We start from the raw sequence: 25,152 nt of genomic DNA, 5'->3' as shown, positions 1-25,152 counted from the left end.
TTTTTTTTGGTATGCGTCACCCTGGAGCACAAAAGCAGTCTTAAGTCTCTGGGGTATATTCGTAGCAATAGCCAAAAATACAGTGTATGAGTCAAAATTATAGTTTTTTTTCTTTTATGCCAAAAATCATTAGGATATTAAGAAAAGATAAAGATATTTTGTCAAATTCCTAGTGTAGATATATCAAAACTTCATTTTTGGTTAATAATATGCATTGCTAAGAACTTCATTTTTCAACTTTAAAGGCGAAAAATTTATTGTATAAATTGATGTTATGTTTATATTGATGTATAAATCTAAGTACACACACATATATACAGTACAGACCAAAAGTTTGGAAACATTACTATTTTTAATGTTTTTGAAAGAAGTTTCTTCTGCTCATCAAGCCTGCATTTATTTAATCAAAAATACAGAAAAAAACTGTAATATTGTGAAATATTAATACAATTTAAAATAATATTTTTTAAATGTATTATACTTTAAATGATCATTTATTTCTGTGATGCAAAGCTGAATTTTTAGGATCATTATCACATGATCCTTTAGAAATTATTCTAATATGATGATTCATGATCAAAGTTGGAAACAGTTCTGCTGCTTCATATTTTTTCAGAACATGTGATACTTTTTAAGGATACTTTGATGAATAAAAAGTAAAAAAAAAAAAAAAAAAAAAAAGCTATGTTTTTAAAATATAAATATTTTGTAATAACAATATACACTACTGGTCAGTAATTTGGGGTCAGTAATTTTGTTTTTCTTTACATAAAATCAATACTTTTATTCAGCAAGGATGAGTTAAATTGATAAAAAGTGATAGTAAAGAAAATATATTATTAGAATTTTTTTTTATTTTGAATAAATGCAGTTCTTTTTAACCTTTTATTGATCAAATACATTCGACAGCAGAACTGTTTCCAACACTCATAATAAATCAGAATATTAGAATGATTTCTAAATGATCATGTGATCGACTGATGTTACATGTGACACTGAAGGCTGGAGTAATGATGCTGAAAATTCAGCTTTGCATCACAGGAATAAATTATTTTTGTAAAGTATATTCAATTAGAAAACTATTATTTTAAGTTGTAATAATATTTCACAATATTACAGTTTTTTCTGTATTTTTGATCAAATAAATGCAGGCTTGATGAGCAGAAGAAAATTCTTTCAAAAACATAAAAAATGGTAATGTTTCCAAACTTTTGGTCTGTACTGTATATACACGTGTATATATGGATTTGTTTGTAATTTATCTAATAATTAAAAATATATATATTTTTCTAGACAAGTTAACTCTGTTTTCAAAAATTGTTTTATTAATAAATAAGTAGAGTTGTTCCGATTCCGATACTAGTATCGGAAATATCTCCGATACCACAACAAATTCTGGCATCGGCATCGGCGAGTACATGAACCCATATACCGATCCGATACCATTTTCTTAAAAAATACCTAGTTATGACCGCAAGCTTTGCCTAACCGCTGCACGGTTCTTCTTCGCTGCTCAAAATGCATTGAAAACACAGGAAGTTGTGCTGTGTTGCCACAAGCAACCCCTGTTTAGAGCAGCGAAGAAGAAATGAAAACGCGTTAGCAGCCCTGATCTATATATGACTGGATCACTCATCACATTCTAAACTGCCAAAAGACAGTGAAGCCGCTTCTATATTATAGATCAGTGGTTAGCAGTATGTCTCTGTAGTACCGGTAGTTACAGACTCTCGAGTATATTCAGTACCGGCAACTGCGTTCAGTCGCTTCCGTGTAAGTCAAAACGCAGGGCTCCAGACAGTAGCCGAATATATACTAGTGTCTGTGAATATTAAACTGCAAAATACTATTTAAATATTACTCCCGCAAAATCTACATCTCTGTGGGTGACTGGCACAGATGCGCGAGAGCTCGCTGTTTTGTAGTCTCTGCTGTGTGTCATGAGGACACGAACGCATAAACCGTCACTTCATGAGAATTTACCGTTTCATTTGAGAATACTGTCATATCATAAACACAGACACTCAAAGATCTTCATGGCAGCCCATTAAAATAAATGTTTGGTTTACATGAGTAAATTGACAATATATAAAGCTACTGTTGTAGCCTACAGTAATAATAATACGTCTCTATAATAATAATAATTATGCCTAGATGGTTGCTTGTTTTTTACTTGTTTTGTTGTAAAGAGATTATCTGATTAATAGATCTTTTTTTATATTCCTAGACTTATTTGTTGCAGTTTTTTTATACAGTTATATTGTAAAACTTAAATACCTTTTTTAGTTTGCGGTGTTAGATTTTTGGCTGCATTTGAAGTTCTTTTTTGCATATGAAAATAAATAATACTGTCAAATTCATGTTAGATAATAAAAATACTGTAATAAATACAGTAGTTCACCATGTATTTGTTCATGTTTTATTGAGGGATCTGTCTGAAGCACACCATAAAAAGAATTCTAGCAATTTACACAGGGCTAGTAGTATATACAGCTGTATTTACAGATACACACCCAGGTATCGGATCAGTACTCGGTATCGGCCGATACCCTGAGCCCAGGTATCGGAATCGGTATCGGGAAGAGAAAAAGGGTATCGGAACATCTCTATAAATAAGTTAAGAATAATAAATCAGTAAAAAAATACAAATTAATAAAACAGAACAAAGACTCACTAGACTAAAACTAAACTCGAATCAAAAACAACAATGCAAGTGCTGATCAATTCAGTCATGATGTATGATAACGAAATAATGCTAAATAAATTCATCCTCTTTTGAGCCGGTGCATGAGTTGTGGTGCTCATGTGGGTGAAGCAGGTTCGAGTCTAGCTTGTGTGCCGCTCCTGTTCCCTACTTTTTACCCAATAATTCTGTATCTACTCTTATGTATTTCACTATTAAATAAAGCCAAATAAATAATGAATAAAACATGCAGTGTGAAGAAAGAAAAAGACATGCAAAGAAGTTAAAACTGCTATAAAGAGTTGTGGTTGTGTGTCACAGGTGCTCTGTTTGCGTTCGAGATGTTGTGTAACATGCTGGGGAAGCTGTTTGAGCCGTACGTGGTTCACGTCCTTCCTCACCTGCTGCTCTGTTTTGGTGACGGGAACCAGTACGTCAGAGAGGTACAAACTCTTGTTTCATACTTTTTAACTCGCATCGTAACAAGATGGTCATTTTCTGTAACCCTAACCAGCCACTGGATTTCAATTCCTCGTGTTGCACAGAGTGGCCCCGCCCACAGAGAAATCTCATTGGTCCAAAATCCTGCATTACATACTTGAAGCTTCAGACATGTTTCGACTGGACGTGATTTTGTCACTTTGGTTTTGCATTTTTTTTTGTTTTTTGTTGCTGGTTTCATTAAAGTGAATATTCCTTAATCTGTGGTGTCTGATCTTGTTAGAATGAGGTTGCATACGAATGCATCTGTGTTTTGAGATGTTGCATGATGTTTGCTGTGTGTCAGGCGGCGGATGACTGCGCTAAAGCTGTGATGAGGAACCTGAGCGCTCACGGCGTGAAGCTGGTTCTGCCGTCTCTGCTGATGGCTCTGGAGGAGGAGTCCTGGAGAACTAAAGCAGGTCCGCTTTAAGATGCAGAGTCATTTTTTGGGAGTGTAGTGTTCAGGCATTTGTTTGCTGAAGAGATATGATTACTGGGTTTTTTTTTTGTTTGTTTTTTTTTTTTTTTTTTTTTTTTATTTAAATTATAATTATATATTTTTTACTTATTTATTTTACATATTATTTTTTTATTTATCACTGTCTCACATGGTAAATTTATTTTTATTTTATTATTATTATTATAGATGATGATGATTATTATTATTATTCAGTTATTTATTTTTATATTATTATTATTATAGATTTGTATTATTATTATTATTATTATTCAGTTATTTATTTTTATTATATTATTATAGGTTTTTATTATTATTGTTATTATTATTATTCAGTTATTTATTTTTATTATATTATTATTATTATTATTATAGATTATTATTATTATTCAGTTATTTATTTTTATTTTATTATTACTATAGATTTTTATTATTATTATTATTATTCAGTTATTTATTTTTATTATTATCATATATTTAAATTATTGTTCAATTATTTTTTTATTGTATTATATATATATATATATATATATATATATATAATATTTTAACTATTATTGTAGTATAATTTATTTTAATTATGATATTTATATTTTTGTAATTTAATATAATTATATTTATTATTATTGTTATTGTCTCACATGAAAATGCATAGCATTGTTTTATTATTTATAGTATTTTTTTTTTTTTTTACATATATATATTTCATTGATTTATTATGTATTAATCATGATCATGGCTTCACATGGTAATTCAGTCCATTATTATTTTTGTATTTTTATTAAATAATTTATTTTAAATGTTACAATTATTGTTTGTATTTTATTTGTATAGTATTTTTAATTATTAAATATAGCTTTTTGTTATTAGTAATATTTATTTCATATTTTTTCTTAATAATTCTTGTTCTGGACATAATTCTAGTTGTGTTATAAGAGTAGTATTTGTTTTCTGAATCGTTATGGGTCACTCTCTCCGTGTGTCTGTAGGCTCGGTGGAGCTGTTGGGTGCGATGGCGTACTGTGCTCCTAAACAGTTGTCCTCGTGTCTGCCGAACATCGTTCCCAAACTGACGGAGGTTTTGACCGACTCTCACGTGAAGGTGCAGAAAGCCGGTCAGCAAGCGCTCCGACAGATCGGCTCCGTCATCCGCAACCCTGAGATCCTAGGTATGAAATATTAATGCTTTTTTTAAATGAGTAAGTGAGTGATTGGGGATTTAATGCATGAAGCATGAAAGGTTTAAACCGTCACTGAACTGCGATTGTGAACTGGACAGCGATCTCCCCCATCCTGCTGGACGCTTTGACCGACCCGTCTCATAAGACACATCACTGTCTGCAAACGCTGCTGGACACCAAGTTTGTGCACTTCATCGACGCTCCGTCTCTGGCTCTGATCATGCCCATCGTCCAGAGAGCGTTTCAGGACCGTTCCACCGACACACGCAAGATGGCCGCGCAGATCATCGGAAACATGTACTCGCTCACTGACCAGAAGGTGGGAAGTGTTTTATATCTTTACTAATGTGTGTGCTATAACAGGTTTATAACCTCTGGTTCCCTTTTCCACCGAAGCTGGTGCAATATAAACAAATGTAACTATAAAAAGACTGTTCTTTTAAAACCTTCTATTTGGAGAAGCCTTAAAAATTAATATATGAAGCAGCATGATTGTTTTTGATTTGTTTCTTGAGCAGCAAATCAGTATATTAGAATGATTTCTGAAGATCATGAAGACTGGAGGAATGATGCTGGAAATACAGCTTTGATCAAAGAAATAAATTATATTTTAATAGATATTCACATAGAAAACAGCTATTTTAAATTGATAAAATATTTTAAAAATTTACAGTTTTTATTATACTAAATATATTTATCAGCCTTGCTGAGTATTAGCTTCTTTCTAAAAAAGTTAAATAAAAAAATTAACCAGTAATGTAAAAGAAATGCTAGTGCTGGCAACAAAATAAAACATTTTGTTTTTGTCCTTTATTTATAATTTATTATTATTATTATTATTATTATTATTATTAATTTATTATTAATTAATAATTATCTGAAAATACAGCTTTGATCACAGGAATAAATTATATTTTAATAGATATTCACATAGAAAACAGCTATTTTAAATTGATAAAATATTTAATAAATTTGCTGTTTTTAATATACTAAATATATTTATCAGCCTTGCTGAGTATTAGCTTCTTTCTAAAAAAGTTAAATAAAAAAATTAACCAGTAATGTAAAAGAAATGCTAGTGCTGGCAACAAGATAAAAAAACATTGTTTTTGTCATTTATTTATAAAGCGATTTGTTCAATTGTTGATATCATATATAAATAAAATGTTATGTATTGTTTACCAAACAATATGCAGCCTGCAGCTGGATTAATTATCCTGAAAGAATTGCTCTTTTTGATTATCTAAAATATCTTTAGGATAAATATACAAATAAGTCAAATAAGTACAATCTTTTTGCTTCGGTTCCGCAAATCCAAAAAAGTCCAAGCAAACAAGCAGAAAAATCTTAGTAGGATAACATGTTTGTATAAAAGCATCAAGCCACTTTAGGCTTTATTGACTCACCATAAGTGGCTCCTCGGTTTATTATGGTGTTGTGTTTGTTCGCAGGATCTGTCTCCGTATCTTCCCAGCGTGGTTCCAGGACTCAAAGCGTCTCTGTTGGACCCCGTGCCCGAGGTAACATCAGCCGCACTGATCCATGGGAACTCTTGAAGCCAGCATGCACTGACTGTGTTACATGTGACGTGTGTGTCCATCAGGTGCGGACCGTGTCTGCTAAGGCTCTGGGTGCGATGGTGAAGGGAATGGGCGAGTCCTGCTTCGACGATCTGCTGCCGTGGCTCATGGAGACGCTGGCGTCTGAGCAGAGCTCTGTGGATCGATCCGGTGCGGCTCAAGGTGAGAGAACATCACTGCACCTCCATACATGTGTGTGTCCTTCTGCTTTACTGTATTAATGCTGTGCTTCATCCCTCTCCATCTCTCAGGTCTGGCTGAAGTTATGGCAGCGCTGGGTGTGGAGAAACTGGATAAACTGATGCCAGACGTGGTTCAGACGGCCAGTAAGGTGGACATCGCCTCTCACGTCAGAGACGGATACATCATGATGTTCATCTACCTCCCTCTGACCTTCGGGGACAAATTCACGCCGTACGTGGGTCCCATCATTCCCTGCATCCTCAAGGTGAGAGGATTTCACGTCGGATATCTCCTGCATTTTCAAATTTAAGAATGTGAGCTTGAAGTTTAATGTAACCTGTTGAATTGTGAAAAATATATTTATAATTAAATATTTGATTTAATATTAAGAGGCTGTTTACTTTCTTTACATTCTAGAAAATAAATATTGAGATTTATTTTCTATTTAAGCTATTATTAAACTATTAATGTTTTTTTTTGTTATGTTAAGAAATGTATTTCTTAATAATAAATTATTATTTTTGTTATCAATAACTATAAATTACTAAAGAATATTAGCTCAAAGTTTAAAGTTCGAGTTCGAAATATAGATTTACTAAAATGTTTGTTTTTTGGTAAGAAAACTTACTTTCTAAATATTTAATAAAATAAATGTTGAGATTTATTTTCTATATAAGCTGTTATTAAACAATTAATGTTTTCTTTGAGTAATGTTAAGAAATGTATTTTTTAATAATAAATTAATATGAGCTCAAAGTTTGTAAGTTCGAAAAATAGATTTACAAATTTTTTTATTTTTGTACGAAAGTGTTTACTTTCTAAATATTTAAGAAAATAATATTTCGATTTATTTTCTTAATAATAAATTATTAAACCATTAAATATTTATTTTATTATTATTAAACAAATGTAATAAATTAACGTAAATTATTTTAAATATAAAAAAAATAGTTTATTTGCACACTTTATTTGAGAGAAATAATAAGAAAAAAAAACTTCTAAATAAATTAAGAAAATATATATATTTTTTTTTCAGTAAATGTTGCTGGTAATTATTGTGCAATGACAGATCAATCCATGTTTCTCTAAAGTAAACTTTACACCCTTCACATTTTATATGAAGGGATAACTCACCCAAAATTAATTATATATAACATGATAGAAGATATTTTGAAGAAAGTTGCCATTGACTTCCATAGTAGGAAAAAAATACAGTGGGAGTCAATGGCTACCAGCATATGAGCATGCTTTATCCTGTCGACCTGTTGATCTGTTTCTGTCTTTATTGGTTGTTCATACTGTTTTCTAAAGTCTCCTAAACAGAAATGAACTGGTCTGTTTGAGTAAGATAATAACTGTGTGTGTGTGTGTGTGTGTGTGTGTGTGTCCAGGCTCTGGCCGATGAGAACGAGTACGTGCGAGACACAGCCCTGCGCGCCGGCCAGCGCATCATCAGCATGTACGCCGAGACGGCCATCGCTCTACTGCTTCCAGAGCTGGAGCAGGGTCTGTTCGACAACCTCTGGAGGATCAGGTACCTCTCATCACGCCCTTCATCATGTTGTCATAGCGACGGATGCTGATGCTGAGTGTGTGTGTCCTCTTAGATTCAGCTCGGTGCAGTTGCTAGGCGACCTGCTGTTCCATATCTCCGGGGTGACAGGGAAGATGACAACAGAGACGGCGTCAGAGGATGACAATTTTGGCACGACCCAGTCGAATAAGGTGACCCTGGAACAGACCACGGGGCTTGTAGATTCAGGAGATAAGAGTAGATCGCTCACTTCCTGTTTCATGGAGACTTTTAGAGTAAATGTTGTGTTTTTAATGCTTTTCCCCAGGCTATTATTGGAGCGCTGGGCCCGGAGAGACGCAACCGTGTGCTTTCTGGGCTGTACATGGGCCGCTCGGACACACAGCTGGTGGTCAGACAGGCGTCTCTTCACGTGTGGAAGATCGTGGTGTCGAACACGCCTCGGACGCTACGAGAGATCCTGCCCACTCTCTTCACGCTGCTGCTGGGCTTCCTGGCCTCCACCTGCCCAGACAAGAGAACGGTACACTCCAAACACAAACTACAGGCCCTTTTGATTTTTGTGGCCTGCATTTGGTTTTTTTTTTTGTGGAAATTAGTTTCTATGTTAGCAACTGCATCAGAATTGTAGGAGTTTTACGTTGTTTGGAAAGCAGTATGTATTTAGTATCATCAGAATTGTGCTCTTATGTTTTTTATTATGATTAATTTTTACGTTTATTTATTTTTTATTATTAATTTTTTTTAAATATATTTGGAGGAATAAAATTCAGTAATGAATGACGTTGAATATGATGTCAAGAAGTAAAAAAAAAACAAAAAACATGAAATAAAAATTCTGACTCTATAAATACAATTATCATCGTTTAAATTTGAGAAAATAAATATTAAGAAACATTTTTTTGATTATAAATTAAGTAAATATTTATTCATTTAAATTTTAAGAAAACATCTACTTAATCTTTAAGAAATATTTTTTGTAAGCACATTATTATGGTAATTACTATTAAATCATTTCTGATATTTCAGAAATGTAAAGAAATGGATTTTCTTAATAAATTGACAAAACAATTGTTTATTTTAATATTAAGAAAACGTTAACTTTGTTAATATTTGAGAAACAAATTGCAAAAAAGAAATTTTTTTTTTCTTAATAATAAATTAGTGTTAATTTTTATATCTAATGTCTACTTAATATTTGCAAAAATAATTTTTGCAATGGTGTATTATTATTATTATTATAGAATTTATATTAGTTTTCTTATTTATTTGAGAATATATGTATATAAATATTAAGAAAATCTTTACATTTTAAAAAATAATAAATTCCAGTCATACTTAAAATATTTGTTTATTTTTTTTTACAATTATTTGAGAAAATAAATATTAGGAAATTATTTGCTAATGAAAATATATTAAAATATTGACATTTTAAATATTTAAATGCTATTTAAAAATGGTTTGAAAAAAGTTTCTCAAAAGAAAAACGTCATTGTTCATGTCTGTCCTGCTCCAGATCGCCGCTCGTACTTTAGGCGACCTGGTGAAGAAACTGGGTGAGAAGATCCTGCCTGAGATCATTCCCATCCTGGAGGAGGGTCTGCGCTCGGATAAGAGCGACGAGAGGCAGGGTGTGTGCATCGGCCTCAGCGAGATCATGAAGTCCACCAGCAGAGACGCAGTGAGTCGCAGCGGATGAATGATGCTCAACGGACTCCTCTGTTCACCTCATCATGATAAAGCGCTGTTTTTGTGTCAGGTTCTGGTGTTCTCCGAGTCTCTGGTTCCCACCGTGCGTAAGGCCCTGTGTGATCCTCTAGAGGAGGTTCGTGAAGCGGCTGCCAAAACCTTCGAGCAGCTCCACACCACCATCGGACACCAGGCCCTCGACGACATCCTGCCGATGCTTCTCAAGCAACTGGTGCGGCCGCCTTCCCACAATCCCCTGCGTTTACTTTGCATTGCTGAGATTCCGAGACATTTTGAAAATTATTAAGCGGTAAAACAATATTAAAGGTGTAGTTCACCCTCCACTTGTTTTAAACCTGTGTGAGTTTGGTTTGCATCCAAACAGCTGACGGTAGCCATTGACTTCCATAGTATTCTTTTTCCACACAAGTCAATGGCTACCGGCTGCTTTTCAGTTACCAGCATTCTTCAAAATGTCATCTGTTGTGTTGAACGGGTGAAAGAAATGCTTACAGGTTTAGTAAATGATGACACAATTGTCATTTTTGGGTGAACTGCCTTTTTGGAAAAAAACTACAGATGATGTGAATTGAATAAAGAAACCAAAAATACAGTAAAACAGTAATATTGTGGAATATTACAGCAATTTATTATACAAATATTGGTAACACTTTATAATAACTGCACACTATTAATCATTAAGCATTAGTAAACAGATAATTCATAATTTATAAAGCATTAATAGACAGTAATAAGCAGTTTATAAATACAGATATAAATGCTTTATTCTTGATTTAAAAGCATATCTATAATGTGTATTTTCATACTTTATTCATGATCAATTTATAATTTCTCAATGAAGTATAGCATTATTTACAAACCAGTTATTTAGGAGTAGCCAGTGATTCATAAGATCACAAGAAATGTAGTAAATTCAGGTAGTTATAAAGCATTTAGTCGTGGTCAGTTAACGATTTATGTGAGCTCATCTAAAGTGAGGACTAGTTATGCCTTGTAAAGCATTTATAAAGGATATTTAAAGGCTCAGTTATCTTCTAAACAAAAAACAGAAACGAACACAACGCAGTGATACAGAACATAGAAATATTAACAGCCTTTAAATCTCATTTGTAAAAGCTTTACAAGCCATAAATAGTCCTCACTTTAGATGAGCTCACAAAAATAGTTAACTAACAACTACATATGTTTTATAACTACCTGAATTAACCCTGAATTACAGTAGAAATACATGTTAATAAACCATTTATTAACAATATAAGTAACTATTACTATATGTCTGAATAAAAATATTTTTTTAATGCACATTTAAGTAATTTATTAATCATTTACTTACAATTTCTAAGTGATCTTATGAACCATTGACAACTCCTTAATAACTGGTGTGTAAATAATGCTATACTTAATTTAGAAATGATAAATTGATCATTAATAAAGTATGAAAAAACAATTATTAAACACGTTATAGATATGCTTTTAAATCGGGTGTAAAGCATTTGTCTATTTATAAACTGCTTATAAATGTTTATTAATGCTTTATAAATGATGAATTAACTGTTTCCTTATGCTTAACTAATGATTAATAGCATGCAGTTATTATAAAGTGTTACCCAAATATCTTATTTTCAGCATCATCATCCAAGTTTTTAGTGACAATTGTGCTGAATAGAAAGTTAAAAAGAAACACAAGTATTCATTTATTTTTAAAGATCTTGTTGACACCAAACGTTTGAACGGTGGTATAGTTCTCCACGTCTCAGTCCTCTGGGCTTTTGTTTCAGGAGGACGAGGAGACGTCAGAGTTTGCTCTGGATGGACTGAAGCAGGTGATGGCTGTGAAGAGTCGATCTGTCCTGCCGTACCTGGTGCCTAAAGTGAGTTCTCTTCCCTCGCAGCCTTTCTGAACTAATCTGAGCATAAACAGAGAGTCAGAAACTGGTGCGTCCAGACTTTTGACTAACAACGTCAGCGTAATTATAAGCTTTTTCTGGCCTAGAAATGACCACTTTAGGCTGGAAAAAATGACCAACCACTGTTTGTTATTATTCATAGTATTTAAATTTTGTGTATCCGATATGAATCCCTTGATTATTTCAAAGGTTTGATATTACAAACCTCGCAAAATGTGTTAAACACATGCCACTCATTATATTATGTGTGTTATTCTATTGCCATTGACATACTATTATAGTTTTGTTAATATATTGAATTAAAAGTGATTTTGTGTCCATAGAAAGCACATTAAATGTAAGTAAAATGTCTACTTTTAAGGTTTCAAATAAGTTTTTGGAGAATAAAATGTCAAAATTTGGTTGAAATAATGTTACATTGTCATTCAGTGTAACACAATATTTATGCAAAAATTCAAATAACATGCTTATTCTGACGTGTACATAATAAAATATCTAAATGAATAATGGAGCATACTAAATTTTACTGTGTTTTAAATTGGTACAAAATTCTTACTGACAAATGGGCAAAACCTAGGAGAGTGGCAAATGTTAAAAATGTAAAATTACAACTCATTAGTATTTGGGGTGAAAGTAATTAGTCTTTTGATGTCATAAATTGATTTTTGTTGTAAATATGCCTGACAAGATTGTTACACTGAATGACATTTTACTGGGTGTCTTCTGTAAATCAGGGGAAAATTTATGATATTTATTTTTTGCTCAGAAAAACAAAAAGAAAATTGCAATTAAATGAAACAGAAAACTTTTGCATTTTTTTGGGGGGGGGGGGTATTACACTTTTATTTATGCTTGAACACTTTTTTCGTCTTTGACCCATATATATATATATAGTTAGTAATATATTTATTTTGTTATTTATATATTTTAGTTATATATAATTTTTTTTTTCAGTTTTCGTTTTGTGATTTTGTCATTTTTATATATATATATATATATATATATATCTCTATTCCGGATCATGTTATGTAACTGTTGATTTTTCTCCTCTGTAGCTGACGGCTCCTCCTGTAAACACGCGTGTCCTGGCCTTCCTGTCTGCGGTGGCAGGAGACGCTCTGACCAAACACCTCGGGGTGATTCTGCCCGCGCTGCTCTCCTCTCTCAAAGACAAGCTGGGCTCAGACGAGGGCCTGCAGGTGAACACGACAGCTGTCAATCATCCCTACTGATACATCACATCCTCTACTGCTCAAAACATCGCAATCATTCAGATATTTTAATGCTTCTTACCCTGCCTGCGTTTATTTAATAAAAACATTAAAAAACCGAAAATGTTTAAAATGTATTTTTCTGTGAATATATTGTAAACTATAATTTATTGCTGTTATGCACAGCTGTATTTCCAGCATCATTCCTCCAGTCTTCAGTGTCACATGATCTTCAGAAATCATGAAAATATGCTGATTTGCTGCTCGTAGAACATTTCTGATTATCATCAGAAATCGTGATACAGATATTTTTCGGTTTCAAAACAAATGCTGTTCTTTCAAACTTTCTGTTCATTAAAGATTCCTGAAATAATTTTCATCATTGATAATAATCAGAAATGTTTCTGGAGCAGCGAATCAGCATATTTTCATGATTTCTGAAGATCATGTGACACTGAAGACTGGAGGAATGATGCTGAAAATAAAGCAGCGCATCACAGGAATAAATTATTTTCTAACAGATATTCACATAGTAAAAAGCGGTTTTAAATAAGAATAATATTTCACAATTTTACCGTATTTTTGATCAAATAAATGCATCCTTTGTGAGCACAAGAGACTTTATAAAACATTTGAATAATTGTACTAATTCTCACACCCTGGCTAGTTAACATACACGTTTAAATGTGTGCGTCTCTGGTCTCGTGCAGGAGCTGAGCAACTGTCAGGCGGTGATCCTCTCGGTGGAGGATGAAGTGGGCCAGAGAATCATCATTGAGGATCTTCTGGAGGCCACACGAGGAGCAGACGCTGGGCTGAGGCAGGCGTCCGTCACCATCCTCAACGGATACTTCTCTCGGACACGGCTGGACTACAGCGCTCACACACGTGTGCTGCTGTCCGGCCTCATGCGGCTCATGAACGACCCCAACCCCGAGGTGCTCAACCAGAGCTGGGACACCATCAGCTCCATCACCAAGGTGAGCCATGCGTTGTGCTTCAGCAGGTCTTCTCAAAGTCTCAAACCACCTTGACCTGTTAGTATGAGAGTGTTTTATAGTTGGTAAGTCTGATTCATTTCTATGAATAACTTCAATTGTCTTTTTTTTCACTGAATCGATTCAAAGCTGATATTGCATCACTGAAACTGATGGACAAAAAGCCTGTATTTATCTTAAAATAAAAGGAAAAGTATATGCTTTTAAGTATTTTACATTGTTGCATATACAAAACTGGTCAAAATATTAAGTCTTTTTTTTTTTTTTTTTTTTTTTTAAGAATTAATACTTAAGGCATGAGTAAAGATGTTTATAATTATAAAAAAATATTTATATTTTAAAGAAATAGTGTTCTTTTAAACTTTAATATCCTCAAAGAATCTTGACAAATAAAATGCATCTCAGTTTCCTCAAAAATATTCGGTTTTCATAATCCAGAAATGTTTCTTGAGCTGCAAATCATCATATTTTCATGATTTCTGAAGATCATGTGACACTGAAGACTGGAGGAATGATGCTGAAAATACAGCTTTGATCTCAGAAATAAATTGCATTCTACAATATATTTATATAAAAACTAGTTATTTTAAATGTTAATATAATTTTATAATTTTTACTGTATTTTTGCTCAAATAAATGCAGCCTTCGTAAGCAGAAGAGGCTTCTTTCTCTTATATTTATTACTTGATTTATGCTACTAATGGGAAATAAGCAAGAAGTGATGAAATATGACTGGTATCATCGTTTGGTTGATATAGTTTCACTGTGTTTGTGCAGAAACTGGACGCTGGCAGTCAGCTGTCCCTTATTGATGACCTGCACAGGGACATCCGCTCTGCAGCTGCTGAGGTCAAAGGTCAACACTTACCTGGCTTCTGTCTGCCCAAGAAGGTGAGAGTCACTTACTGAGACAAACTTGACTTGGCAGCTAACTGAAATGCAAAGAAGTTGATTTTTTTTTTTTTACTTTTTTACTTTTTTTCACTTTTTAAAAGGACTAAAAATAAAATAAATATTTATTTTTATTTTTATTGATTTTTTATTTAACCTTTATTTAACCAGGTTAGTCTCATTGAGATATAGAAACTCTTTTCCAAGAGAGACCTGGCCAAGATAGCAGAACAAATTCTACTGAATAAAGCTGAATAGAATTATTTAAAAAATGATGATGATAAAAATGGCAAAAGCAAAGTGTTCCATTTGGAATATAAGCTTTATGAATATGAAAGCGTGTTGTTTTAAAAAAAACTTCTAAAAATTATTTTCTTTGATTTTAAATAAAATCTGAAAATATTAATATTAGATTTTAAATAAGACTTCAAGTTTAATATAAATTTTGCTTTGACAATTAACTGAAAATAAGTACAACTAAATTGGAAATAAAATGGTGAATAGATTTCATTCTGGATGGAGCATTTATGAATGTGAAAGAATTTTTAACTAAAATTAAAGCTAAAATAAAAAACTAAAATAAAACATAAAATGAAAAAAGCAAATAAAAGTATTACATAAAAAAAGTTTAATTTGAAATACTAAAATCACAAAAAATTAAAACCGAAATGAATTTAGTTGAAGCTAAATAGAAATATAAAATAAAAACCAATTTAAAGATTTAAAAATAATATTCTATTAATACAATTTGTAGAAATTTGGACTGAAAGTGTCAACAACAAACAAACAAAAAAAAAAAAAATTACATGAAGACTTCTAATTCAAACCGGTAATAAATACTGTAATAGCCCTGATGTGATCTGCTGTGTGTGTTTCCTCAGGGAGTGACGTGTATTCTCCCCGTGCTGAGGGAGGGCGTGCTGACAGGAAGTCCGGAGCAGAAGGAGGAAGCGGCTCGTGCGCTGGGCGGAGTCATTAAACTGACATCAGCGGAGGCTCTGCGGCCCTCTGTGGTCAGCATCACCGGACCACTCATCCGTATACTAGGAGACCGATTCGCTTGGACCGTGAAGACGGCTCTGCTAGACACGCTCACTCTGCTGCTGGCCAAAGTCAGTGTCCATCACACCTCCGTCCTGATGCTGATGAAGAGACTCATAACTCACGCTCACATCTCCTCTCTCGTGCGCAGGTGGGCATCGCTCTAAAACCCTTCCTGCCGCAGCTCCAGACCACCTTCCTGAAGGCCCTGCAGGACTCCAGCCGCGCCGTGAGGCTGCGGGCGGCCGAGTCTCTGGGTCAGCTGGTCTCCATACACACTAAAGTAGATCCACTGTTCACAGAACAGCTGTCGTCCATACGCAACGCAGAGGACTCTGGAGTCAGGTGAGAAAAAACTACAGAAAACACACGCACAGTTCTGAGAAATGTCTCTTCTGCTCACCAGGGCTGAATTAACTTGATCAAAAATATAGTAAAATCAGTAAAATTGTGAAATATTATTACACTTTAAAAGAATGGCTTTATTTTTCAATATCTGTTAAACTGTAATTTATTTCTGTGATGCAGCGCTGTATTTTCAGCATCATTCGTCCAGTCTTCAGTGTAATCTTAAATGATTTTCTTCAGAAATCATTCTAATATGATAATTTGCTGCTCAAGAAACATTTATAATTATCAATGCAATAATAATTCATGTTAAACACTGTTGTTCTGCTTAAACGTGTCAAATGATGTTGCTAAAAATAACTTAAATAGAAATTTCAAAAGGGCATTTTCAATTTTGATCAATTTAATCCAGCCTTGCTGAATAAAACTGTTCATTTCCTCCAAACTTAGCCAGTAAATAGTTGTACATTTAAAATAGTTTTAATTGCTTTATTAAGTGCAAATAAAGAGAGTGCAGAGAGATATGAAACTAAAGCTTTGCAGGAAATGGTATTTGTGTCCTGGTGCAGTTTTACAGTTGAATGCTTTTCATAACACCATTGAGCAATCAGATCTTAATAAAGCTAGCTAGCAGTAGCTGATCGTTCATTAAAGTCATAGTTTTTGCCTAATTAATTGGTCACTATTAATTATTATTAGCTCTTGCTCATAATTAGGGATTCTGATCTTTTTTCTGTCAGTCATTCTGTTATTGTCTTCATTCTGCAGGGAGACGATGTTGCAGGCCCTGCGCTTCGTCATCCAGGGTGCAGGGTCAAAGGTCGACCCCTCCATCAGGAAGAACATCACCACCACACTGCTGGGCATGCTGGGACATGATGAGGTACAGCTACTAGTCAGGATTATTATGGTTAACAAATATTAAATCCATCATTTAAAGAAGGAGGGGAAAAAAAAACTTTAAATGAATTAAACAAATAATATAAATACAAAAAACTTTTTTAAGGTAGTTGCCCAGGCAACATTTCTAATTTTCATATAGTTTAATTTGAAAAACTAAAATAACCAAAGCTAAAATTTCAGTAAAATTAATCAAAACTACATAGACATATTTTCAAAACCTAAAATTAATAGAAATGACAGGAAATACTACAAAATTACTGCAACAAAAAAATAAAAATAAAATAAAAACACTAGTATCTTGATACTACAATATTACTACTTTTATTTTACTTGAAACAGACATTTTTAAATATAAATATAAATGTAATTATTTTAGTGTTTTTAATGTGTTGAGTAAACAAAATAAATATTTTTGTAAATTATTATTATTATATATTACATATGTTTTTGTTTATATATATATATATATATATATATATATATATACATACAGTACATGCGCACACACACACAGTTTGTCTAGGATATTAAAAAAATATTTTCAGATAATATATTGTCAATAGAAAAAGTTACATTTTGCAAAAGACAATGCTTAAATTTGTGTGTGTGTGTATATATATATAGATATATAGATACAGATATAGATAGACAGATATAGATATATATATATATATATATAGACAGAGATATATATATATATATTTAGATAGATAGATAGATAGATAGATAGATATATAGATATGTTTATGTAAAATATTCCTATTATTTATTTGGTTAAAGACATTCGTGAATATGAATGCATGTGTTCTTTGTCTTTAAACCCGTAACTAGAACAGGATGTGGTTATGTGAACATGTCGTTGTTGCCTTACTTCTCTGTGTGTGTGTGTGTGTGTGTGTGTGTAGGATGCCACAAGAATGGCCTCAGCAGGCTGTGTTGGCGAGCTGTGTGCCTTCCTGTCAGAAGAGGAGCTGAAGAGTGTGTTACAGCAGCATGTCCTCGGTAAGATCACACACACCTGCCACTGGTTTGTGGATGAGATGCATGGAGAGAAGCCCTTGATTCTAGAGCTGAATCCCCTCATGTGATCTGCTTGTCTGCAGCGGATGTGTCTGGCGTGGACTGGATGGTGCGTCACGGCCGTAGTTTGGCTCTGGCCATCGCAGTGAAGTCCGCTCCTGATCGGCTGTGTTCGGAGGAGTACAGCTCGTCTGTGCTGGAGGCCGTCTTATCCAGCGCCACCTCGGACAGAGTAAGACACCGCAGTGAATCAGCAGAAATCATGGCTCATACCGGGACCCCTGGGGTTCTTTAGGGCCAAATACATCTCAAATCTCATGAATATGTAACTATTCAACCTCGGACTTTCCTAGATCCACCGACAGGTTTAAAGCCCAGGGTTTCTTACACAGAAGGGAACATACAGAGTTTGATTTCAATACTTTTTCATACATGAGTAAGTAGAGGAAAAGAGAAAACGATGGTATGGAAAAAATATTCTGATTTCTAAAATATTTGTTTAAAAAAAAAAAAGTATGCATCATACAAGCAGAGTGTTTTTTCATGACACTTAGAGCAGCCAATCAACCTTTCAGTAATAGTTTAACATAACTAAAGAAATTGCCTACTTTTGTATGTTTTAAGACAAAACTGTTGAATTATTGTAAACAGTGTACTGAAAAGATATTGTAATCATAATACCGTTGATTTTGCTATGATTTTAGCCATTGCTGCTGCTATAGTATTAAATAAAAAATAAATGCATAAATAAAATCATTTATCTTATGTTTAGTATGCTCTGGTCATTTTGAAATGGAACATTTGTAGGAATCCTGAAAGCTCGCAACTCCTGAATGTCGTTTAACATCAAAGGATTTAATAAGATCTTGCAATTTTTTTAGTGCACTGATGCAAACGTTTGATTCTCGTGTGTGTGTGTGTGTGTGTGTGTGTGTGTGTGTGTGTGTGTGCGATTTCTGATATGACTCAACTCTGTATAATGACATGGGTATGACACAGGTATTACAAGGAGAGGGTGACTTATGAGGACATAACCCATGTCCCCATTTTTCAAAACACTTATAAATCATACAGAATGAGTTTTTTTTGAGAAAGTAAAAATGCAGAAAGTTTCCTGTGAGGGTTAGGGTTAGGTGTAGGGTTGGTGAAGGGCCATAGAATATACAGTTTGTACAGAATAAAAACCATTACGCCTATGGGATGAACACACTTTTCACAAAAACAAACGTGTGTGTGTGTGTGTGTGTGTGTGTTTTCTGCAGATCCCCATCGCCTGCAGTGGCATCAGAGCCATGGGTTACCTGATGAGACACCAGCTCCGCTCAGGAGGACCGGAGAGCGTCTCGCCCCGCATCATCACACAGTTCATCAAGGTGAGACTGACTCCAGCACACACTGAGACAAACCGCTTGCTATACAGTAGTGTACAGATTACTGGAGAATGGACACTGCATACTTGATATGCTTGGTAACAAACAATGAGCAGCACTTTTGTTACAGTGTTCATTTTTGTTTGCATTAGTTAAAAAATATAGCTGGTTAGTGTTCCTGTAGCTCAAGTGGTAGAGCATTGTGTTAACAAGCGCAAGGTTGGGGGTTCGAATCCCAGGGAACACGTTAGGAGAAAATTGTTATCATGAATGCAGTGTAAGTCGTTTTGAATAAAAGCATCTGCTAAATGCATAAATTTAATTTAAATTTATTTTATTGTTAGTAATTTTAACTAGGGTCCCATGTGTAAGAGTAAATGTTGAACTTAAACTAATTAACTAATGAAAAATTGCATTTATTACGTTATCACAATATAGTTTTTCTGGTTATTTTGAGCACTTTACATTATGGGATACGGTTTGCCATGTAGTATAGGATGATATTATTTTTATATAATTTTTCATATCTTTCGATATTGACACCAAAATATTTAATTTATCAGGAAATTCATTTGACGTATCCGTTAGACCTCAACAATGAACACAAACATAACTTTGTTATAAGTAAACTCTGTGCAATTCATTGTAATATTTCCCTAATTCAGTGTTCGAATGCAAATTAATAATTAAAAAAAGTCTCTAATAAAAATGAATCCGTAAAACTTGCACAATTTAATCAATTTTAAAATGTCAAATAATTTTATTTATTTTTTTGTCAGTGCAGCACAAGAGAAGTTGCGTAGTGTATAAGTTAATAAAATATATTTTAAATACAAATTAAATTCCTCATAATAATAATAAATCATTGTTATTATTACTTTGAGAAGTACTTTTACTAGACAGTAGTAATATATTTCTGGCATCATTTGTACAAAATTACTCGTTTAAAATGTAAAAATACAAACAATAACTTAGACTGTTGTTTGATAAAGTGATTTATTGCACAGCCCTATCTGGTTATATTCCGTACGTACGTACATATTTTTTGTACGTCATTGCGAGTAAACTCACACACATTAGTTGGACTGACACACAGCAGAGATGTTGAGTTCCCCGTCTGCTGTGGCTCCTCCCACAGTGTCTGCAGAACCAGTCGAGTGACATTCGTCTGGTGACGGAGCGCGTGCTCTGGTGGGTGTGTAAGGAGGCGGAGACTCCCACGCTGGAGCCCAATCTGGTCAAACCGCTCATCAAAGCCCTGCTGGACAACACCAAGGACAAGAACACCGGCGTCCGAGCGCAGAGCGAACACACGCTCGTCAGTCTGCTGCGGCTGCGCCAGGGAGACGACGGCATGCAGGTCAGTCCGAGCATGCTCCTGATCTCAGAAGGATTGTGAAAGCTTTACATAAAACAGATATCACAGCCCTGCATCTAATGCATCAAAGAAAAGCCTAACAGTAGTATCTTATTTGATAATGCACAGTTCAAAAATATCATGTTTTTTCAAATGATATATAATATATCATCTTTAAATGATGCACTTATAAATAAGCTTTTTTCACAAAATCTGAAATTTCTGCAGCTGTTTGTGGTTTTAAGTTTATGGTTGCGTATTGAGGAATTTATTTGGTGTTGGCTTTTTTTCTTTCTTTTTTTTTCAAACAAATTTTCTAATTTAGTTTTCTCATCAGATCTAAAATGTATCCGACTCCATTGAGTGCTCATGCTTTTTATGCACATTTTAGGATTTTAACACACATCTGCTGTTTCCATACAGCATTTAACTCTTTCCCCGCCAGCATTTTTTAAATAAGTTTCCAGCCACCACTAGTGATTTTGATGATTTTGCTCCAGTATATTTTGCTGTATCAATATTTGAATATGCAATACACCAACATAAAGATCAGAGCCTCTACTTTTAAACAGAAAAATCTTGTATTCTAGCTTAATTTTTTTTTGCAACAACACTTGAATATAGGTGGGTTTCATGAAAATGTATAGTTTTGATCAAAAAGGTGAGAAGGATTTATTTATTTTATCAAAAACTATAATATGGATGATATGCAGTATGATTATCAAGGCATAAATCCAGTAAATCGCTTCCATCAACACCTCCAAAGCTTGCACAGACACATTCCACTTCCTGTACAAACATTTTATTCTTGCTGTTGATCACATTATTATGAATATGCATCTGCTTACATAAGAGATCGCTAGTTCCTCCGTCCTGTTCACATGTGTTTTTGTTCGGGAGGTTTTGTACTCGTTCAGAAGATGTGTAATGGTGCCCCCTAGTGTATAACAGTGAAAACGCAAAAAGCTGTGAAAACTCGTCTTTGACGGGGAAACGTTGTCTTCTAAGAGACGAGATAACTCGTCAATGGCGGGGAAAGAGTTAATGTGGGAAATCTCTGTATCTCAATGTTGCATGGCATTTCTTTGTAATTACTGTGAAATTTACTAGCAATTTCTGAAAGAAAACAGTCTTTTGTTTTCAGTTTGGATGACAGATGTTAGGCAAAATATTTACAGCTTTTTCATTCAATAAACACCGATCATTGATAAACAAAAACTTGAAGCCAATAAAGACACTGCGTTTCAAATAAGGTCTGCATGTGTAAATTGGTTTCAGAGCATCAGTGCGATCCTGGACTCGGCCAGTAATGAGCTGCTGTCAGAATGTTACCGCAGATCCTTGAAGAAGATCTCCAGCCTTCCCGACTCCAACGAAGAGATCGACGACACCATCCTGACATGATGGACTGCTTCAGCTGCTCTGAATCCTGCATCTGTCAGTCTCACACACACACACACACACACACACAAACTCCTCACGCTAGCTTTGACTCTTCATGTCGTTTACAACACAAGGAAAGCCTGGGAAAGTATTCATTGTGCTGATCCCCTGAAATCATCATCTAAAATCTGCATTTTCCTTTTAATTTAAATTTGTGACTTTTTCTTTTGGTTTTTCTTCTGAAAGATGAAGTATTAATTTGTGCCATTTCTTTTCAAACACTGATGTTCCGCTGCCCTTTTCTATTTTGTTTGGATGGTGAGCAGTTTTTTTGCTGTTGTGATTGATTTCTCCGTGTGTGTGAGAGACACGTGAGCCATTAACAACCCTAAGGATGTGATGCTGATGTATCCAGTTAGCACGGTGTCCTCTAATAATGGTTGTATGAATAAATAGAAAATGAAAAGTTTGCTTTAAATAAATGTTTTGAGTCAAAGAAATGACTTTTGTTCTGTTTTTTAATGTTTTAATATTTAGTTGGGGGGAGGTTTTGAATGAATAAAATGCCTTTTTCCAACTTCACACAGTCTTGAATCATGCTCACAGAAAGCACTTGATAAATTGTCTCTGTGGCTGGGTTACAAAGTTAAAATCGTCTAGTGTTTCGGGGGCCCTACGCAGCTTGTGTACTTTTTGTAAAGAGGGAATCGGCTCTGGTTGAAGGGATAGTTCACCTAACATCGCTGGTCCCCATTGACTTCCATTGTATGAGGGAAAAAACCTATGCAAATCACTGAAGATCACCAACTGAAGGTGAGCTAAACCTTTAAGGACATATTCAGACTTTAGGTTTATTGGGTGGTAAATACCATCAACGTTTTGCTGTAACAGAGCTAGAAATATAATATAAATAGATTGCATTTATGTAAGAGTCTGTAACAAATAAGGATGCTGGAAAACAGTGTAACCTCGAAAACATCTTGATATTCATGAATTAAATTTAACCTCATGAATTGAATCCTGGGATGATTTAAACACTGTAAAATCTTCACTTGTTGACAATCCAATTTTGCATTAAAAAAAAAAATGCCTTTGATCCAAAAGTTTTTAAAATCAGTCATGTCCACATCGTTTTGTACCTAAAACTAAATGTATTCCTAAAGAAAGAATAAGTGCATAACAATAGACAAAAGGGTTATTAGACTAACAAAAGAGTTCATCCTCATCATAAAGCCACGGATCTGAAGTCTTGATTTGAAAGGTCTGAGGGTTTCAGCAGTGATCAGACGCATCGTAAACCCCTCTGTGTGTCATCACTGAGCCCATAGAGAACAGAATTCATCTTCAGCTGATCCCGAGGGAATCAAATCTGCAGTTTTCTGGCAGATTCTCAAAGTTCAGACAGCTTTGGAAAGTTGCCCGGAGTTTTCTGGCTCTCGCTGAGAAACTGCTGAGATGTCATGAATGCATTTCTTTGTTGGCACTAAGGAAGAAAAATCAGACATTGCCTTTAAAAAGCACTATGGTGGTACCATGGAGCAGTATCAGATGGTAATACTACCAATAGTACATGGAAATGATAATTACTATGTTCAAATATCATGGTATTAACACTGTATTTAAAATAATAATGCTCTATTAGACTATCATAACCAAACATTTTCTTTGTAAGTGTAACATCCAGTAGTGTAGCCAGAAAAGAGACTCTGGGTGTGCCACATTTATTGTCAGATTACTGTGCAAAATTATGGGATAGTATTTTTGTCACACTGCTTCCATCCAACCATACTCCTATAGTGTTAATTTGCAGGTCGTGTCAAAATGTAGTTAATTGTTAAATGTAATCATTTTCTTCCAAATACGATAATTTTGAACTTCTGGTACAATACTTGGACATTTCCAATCTGGCAACACTGTCTGTTGATGTTGGGCCCAGGGAGGGAGAGACATCCTCATCAGGTGTCACGCTAGGCCTTGTGTCCCGGTTGTTCATCAAGCCAAGGTTTTTTGCTAAAAAAAAAAAAAATTAAGAAAGGAGCTCTGCAACATATTGCTAGCTAGCAATATGCAATCAAAAATTATCTGTTTATATCATAGACTGCTGGGGTCACAGTCAGCTGCTGTTTTCTGATTGGTTGGCAGTCCGAATGTCAGCAGATATATTTAAACAAAAATAATTTCAAATGTATATTACATTTGAACATTTTTAGCATTATTGCACCATATATTGGGTTCTTATTTCTGTGCCCCTGAGAGTATGATTTAGAATGTTCAGTGACGTCACAGAACTGTCAGATTCAAACTGCTTTCGCGCGTTGGCTGCACTGAGCCAGAGACGGACCGCTCAGCACTTGTCATATATCACAACTAATATGCAGTGTTTTCAACCACATAATGTTTATTTTAGGTTTCATACATTTAAATATACATAATCACTAGTAAAACAATACATTGGTAGTTTGTAAAATACACACTGATGTCTAGGGTAGCAGCAAAAACTATCTTATCAAATGTAATTTGCCAACGTGTATATATATATATATATATATATATATATATATATATATATATATATATATATATATATATATATATATATATATATATATATTCTAAGTAAACAACAATAGCCCAAGTTTAGTAAACTTTTTATTGAGACTATAAAAAATAATTCTGCATCTATTTTTAGGTGTGCCAGCTGCCACCCTGGCACACCCGTGGCTATGCCACTGTAACAATGGATGAAAAGTTTAGAGCCCTACTGATGGTTAAGTCTAGAGTGTGTCCACCTTTGTGTGTGGGTCCATGTACATGCTGAATCGACAGGTACAGTAACTGCTTCGATGTCCAGATCTGAATTATAAAAAAAATCTCAAACATGCTACGATCTGAATCAACCGATTCGCGAACAG

At 34.1% G+C, this 25,152-nt stretch overlaps 1 protein-coding gene across 1 annotated transcript in view; it reads left to right on the top strand.

Moving 5' to 3' along the window:
• Positions 1–22,740, top strand: part of LOC128019030 (eIF-2-alpha kinase activator GCN1) — a 53,077-nt gene extending 30,337 nt beyond the window's left edge. The window contains exons 35-58 of the mRNA XM_052604977.1: positions 3,005–3,126; positions 3,471–3,585; positions 4,613–4,792; positions 4,903–5,123; positions 6,256–6,324; positions 6,408–6,546; positions 6,636–6,832; positions 7,959–8,101; positions 8,175–8,292; positions 8,409–8,624; positions 9,618–9,782; positions 9,861–10,022; positions 11,590–11,682; positions 12,774–12,917; positions 13,640–13,909; positions 14,705–14,818; positions 15,700–15,930; positions 16,011–16,204; positions 16,976–17,090; positions 18,016–18,112; positions 18,214–18,362; positions 19,393–19,503; positions 20,639–20,860; positions 22,136–22,740. Coding sequence (XP_052460937.1) covers positions 3,005–3,126; positions 3,471–3,585; positions 4,613–4,792; positions 4,903–5,123; positions 6,256–6,324; positions 6,408–6,546; positions 6,636–6,832; positions 7,959–8,101; positions 8,175–8,292; positions 8,409–8,624; positions 9,618–9,782; positions 9,861–10,022; positions 11,590–11,682; positions 12,774–12,917; positions 13,640–13,909; positions 14,705–14,818; positions 15,700–15,930; positions 16,011–16,204; positions 16,976–17,090; positions 18,016–18,112; positions 18,214–18,362; positions 19,393–19,503; positions 20,639–20,860; positions 22,136–22,261 — 3,713 coding nt within the window. The 3' untranslated portion in view covers positions 22,262–22,740. The remainder of the gene's footprint in view (positions 1–3,004; positions 3,127–3,470; positions 3,586–4,612; positions 4,793–4,902; positions 5,124–6,255; positions 6,325–6,407; positions 6,547–6,635; positions 6,833–7,958; positions 8,102–8,174; positions 8,293–8,408; positions 8,625–9,617; positions 9,783–9,860; positions 10,023–11,589; positions 11,683–12,773; positions 12,918–13,639; positions 13,910–14,704; positions 14,819–15,699; positions 15,931–16,010; positions 16,205–16,975; positions 17,091–18,015; positions 18,113–18,213; positions 18,363–19,392; positions 19,504–20,638; positions 20,861–22,135) is intronic.
• The last annotated feature ends 2,412 nt before the right edge of the window (positions 22,741–25,152 follow it).

The sequence above is a fragment of the Carassius gibelio genome, chromosome A8 (genome assembly GCF_023724105.1).
Source record: "Carassius gibelio isolate Cgi1373 ecotype wild population from Czech Republic chromosome A8, carGib1.2-hapl.c, whole genome shotgun sequence".
In the NCBI taxonomy this organism is placed as follows: domain Eukaryota; kingdom Metazoa; phylum Chordata; class Actinopteri; order Cypriniformes; family Cyprinidae; genus Carassius; species Carassius gibelio.
This window is presented reverse-complemented; position numbering and strand designations above follow the sequence as displayed.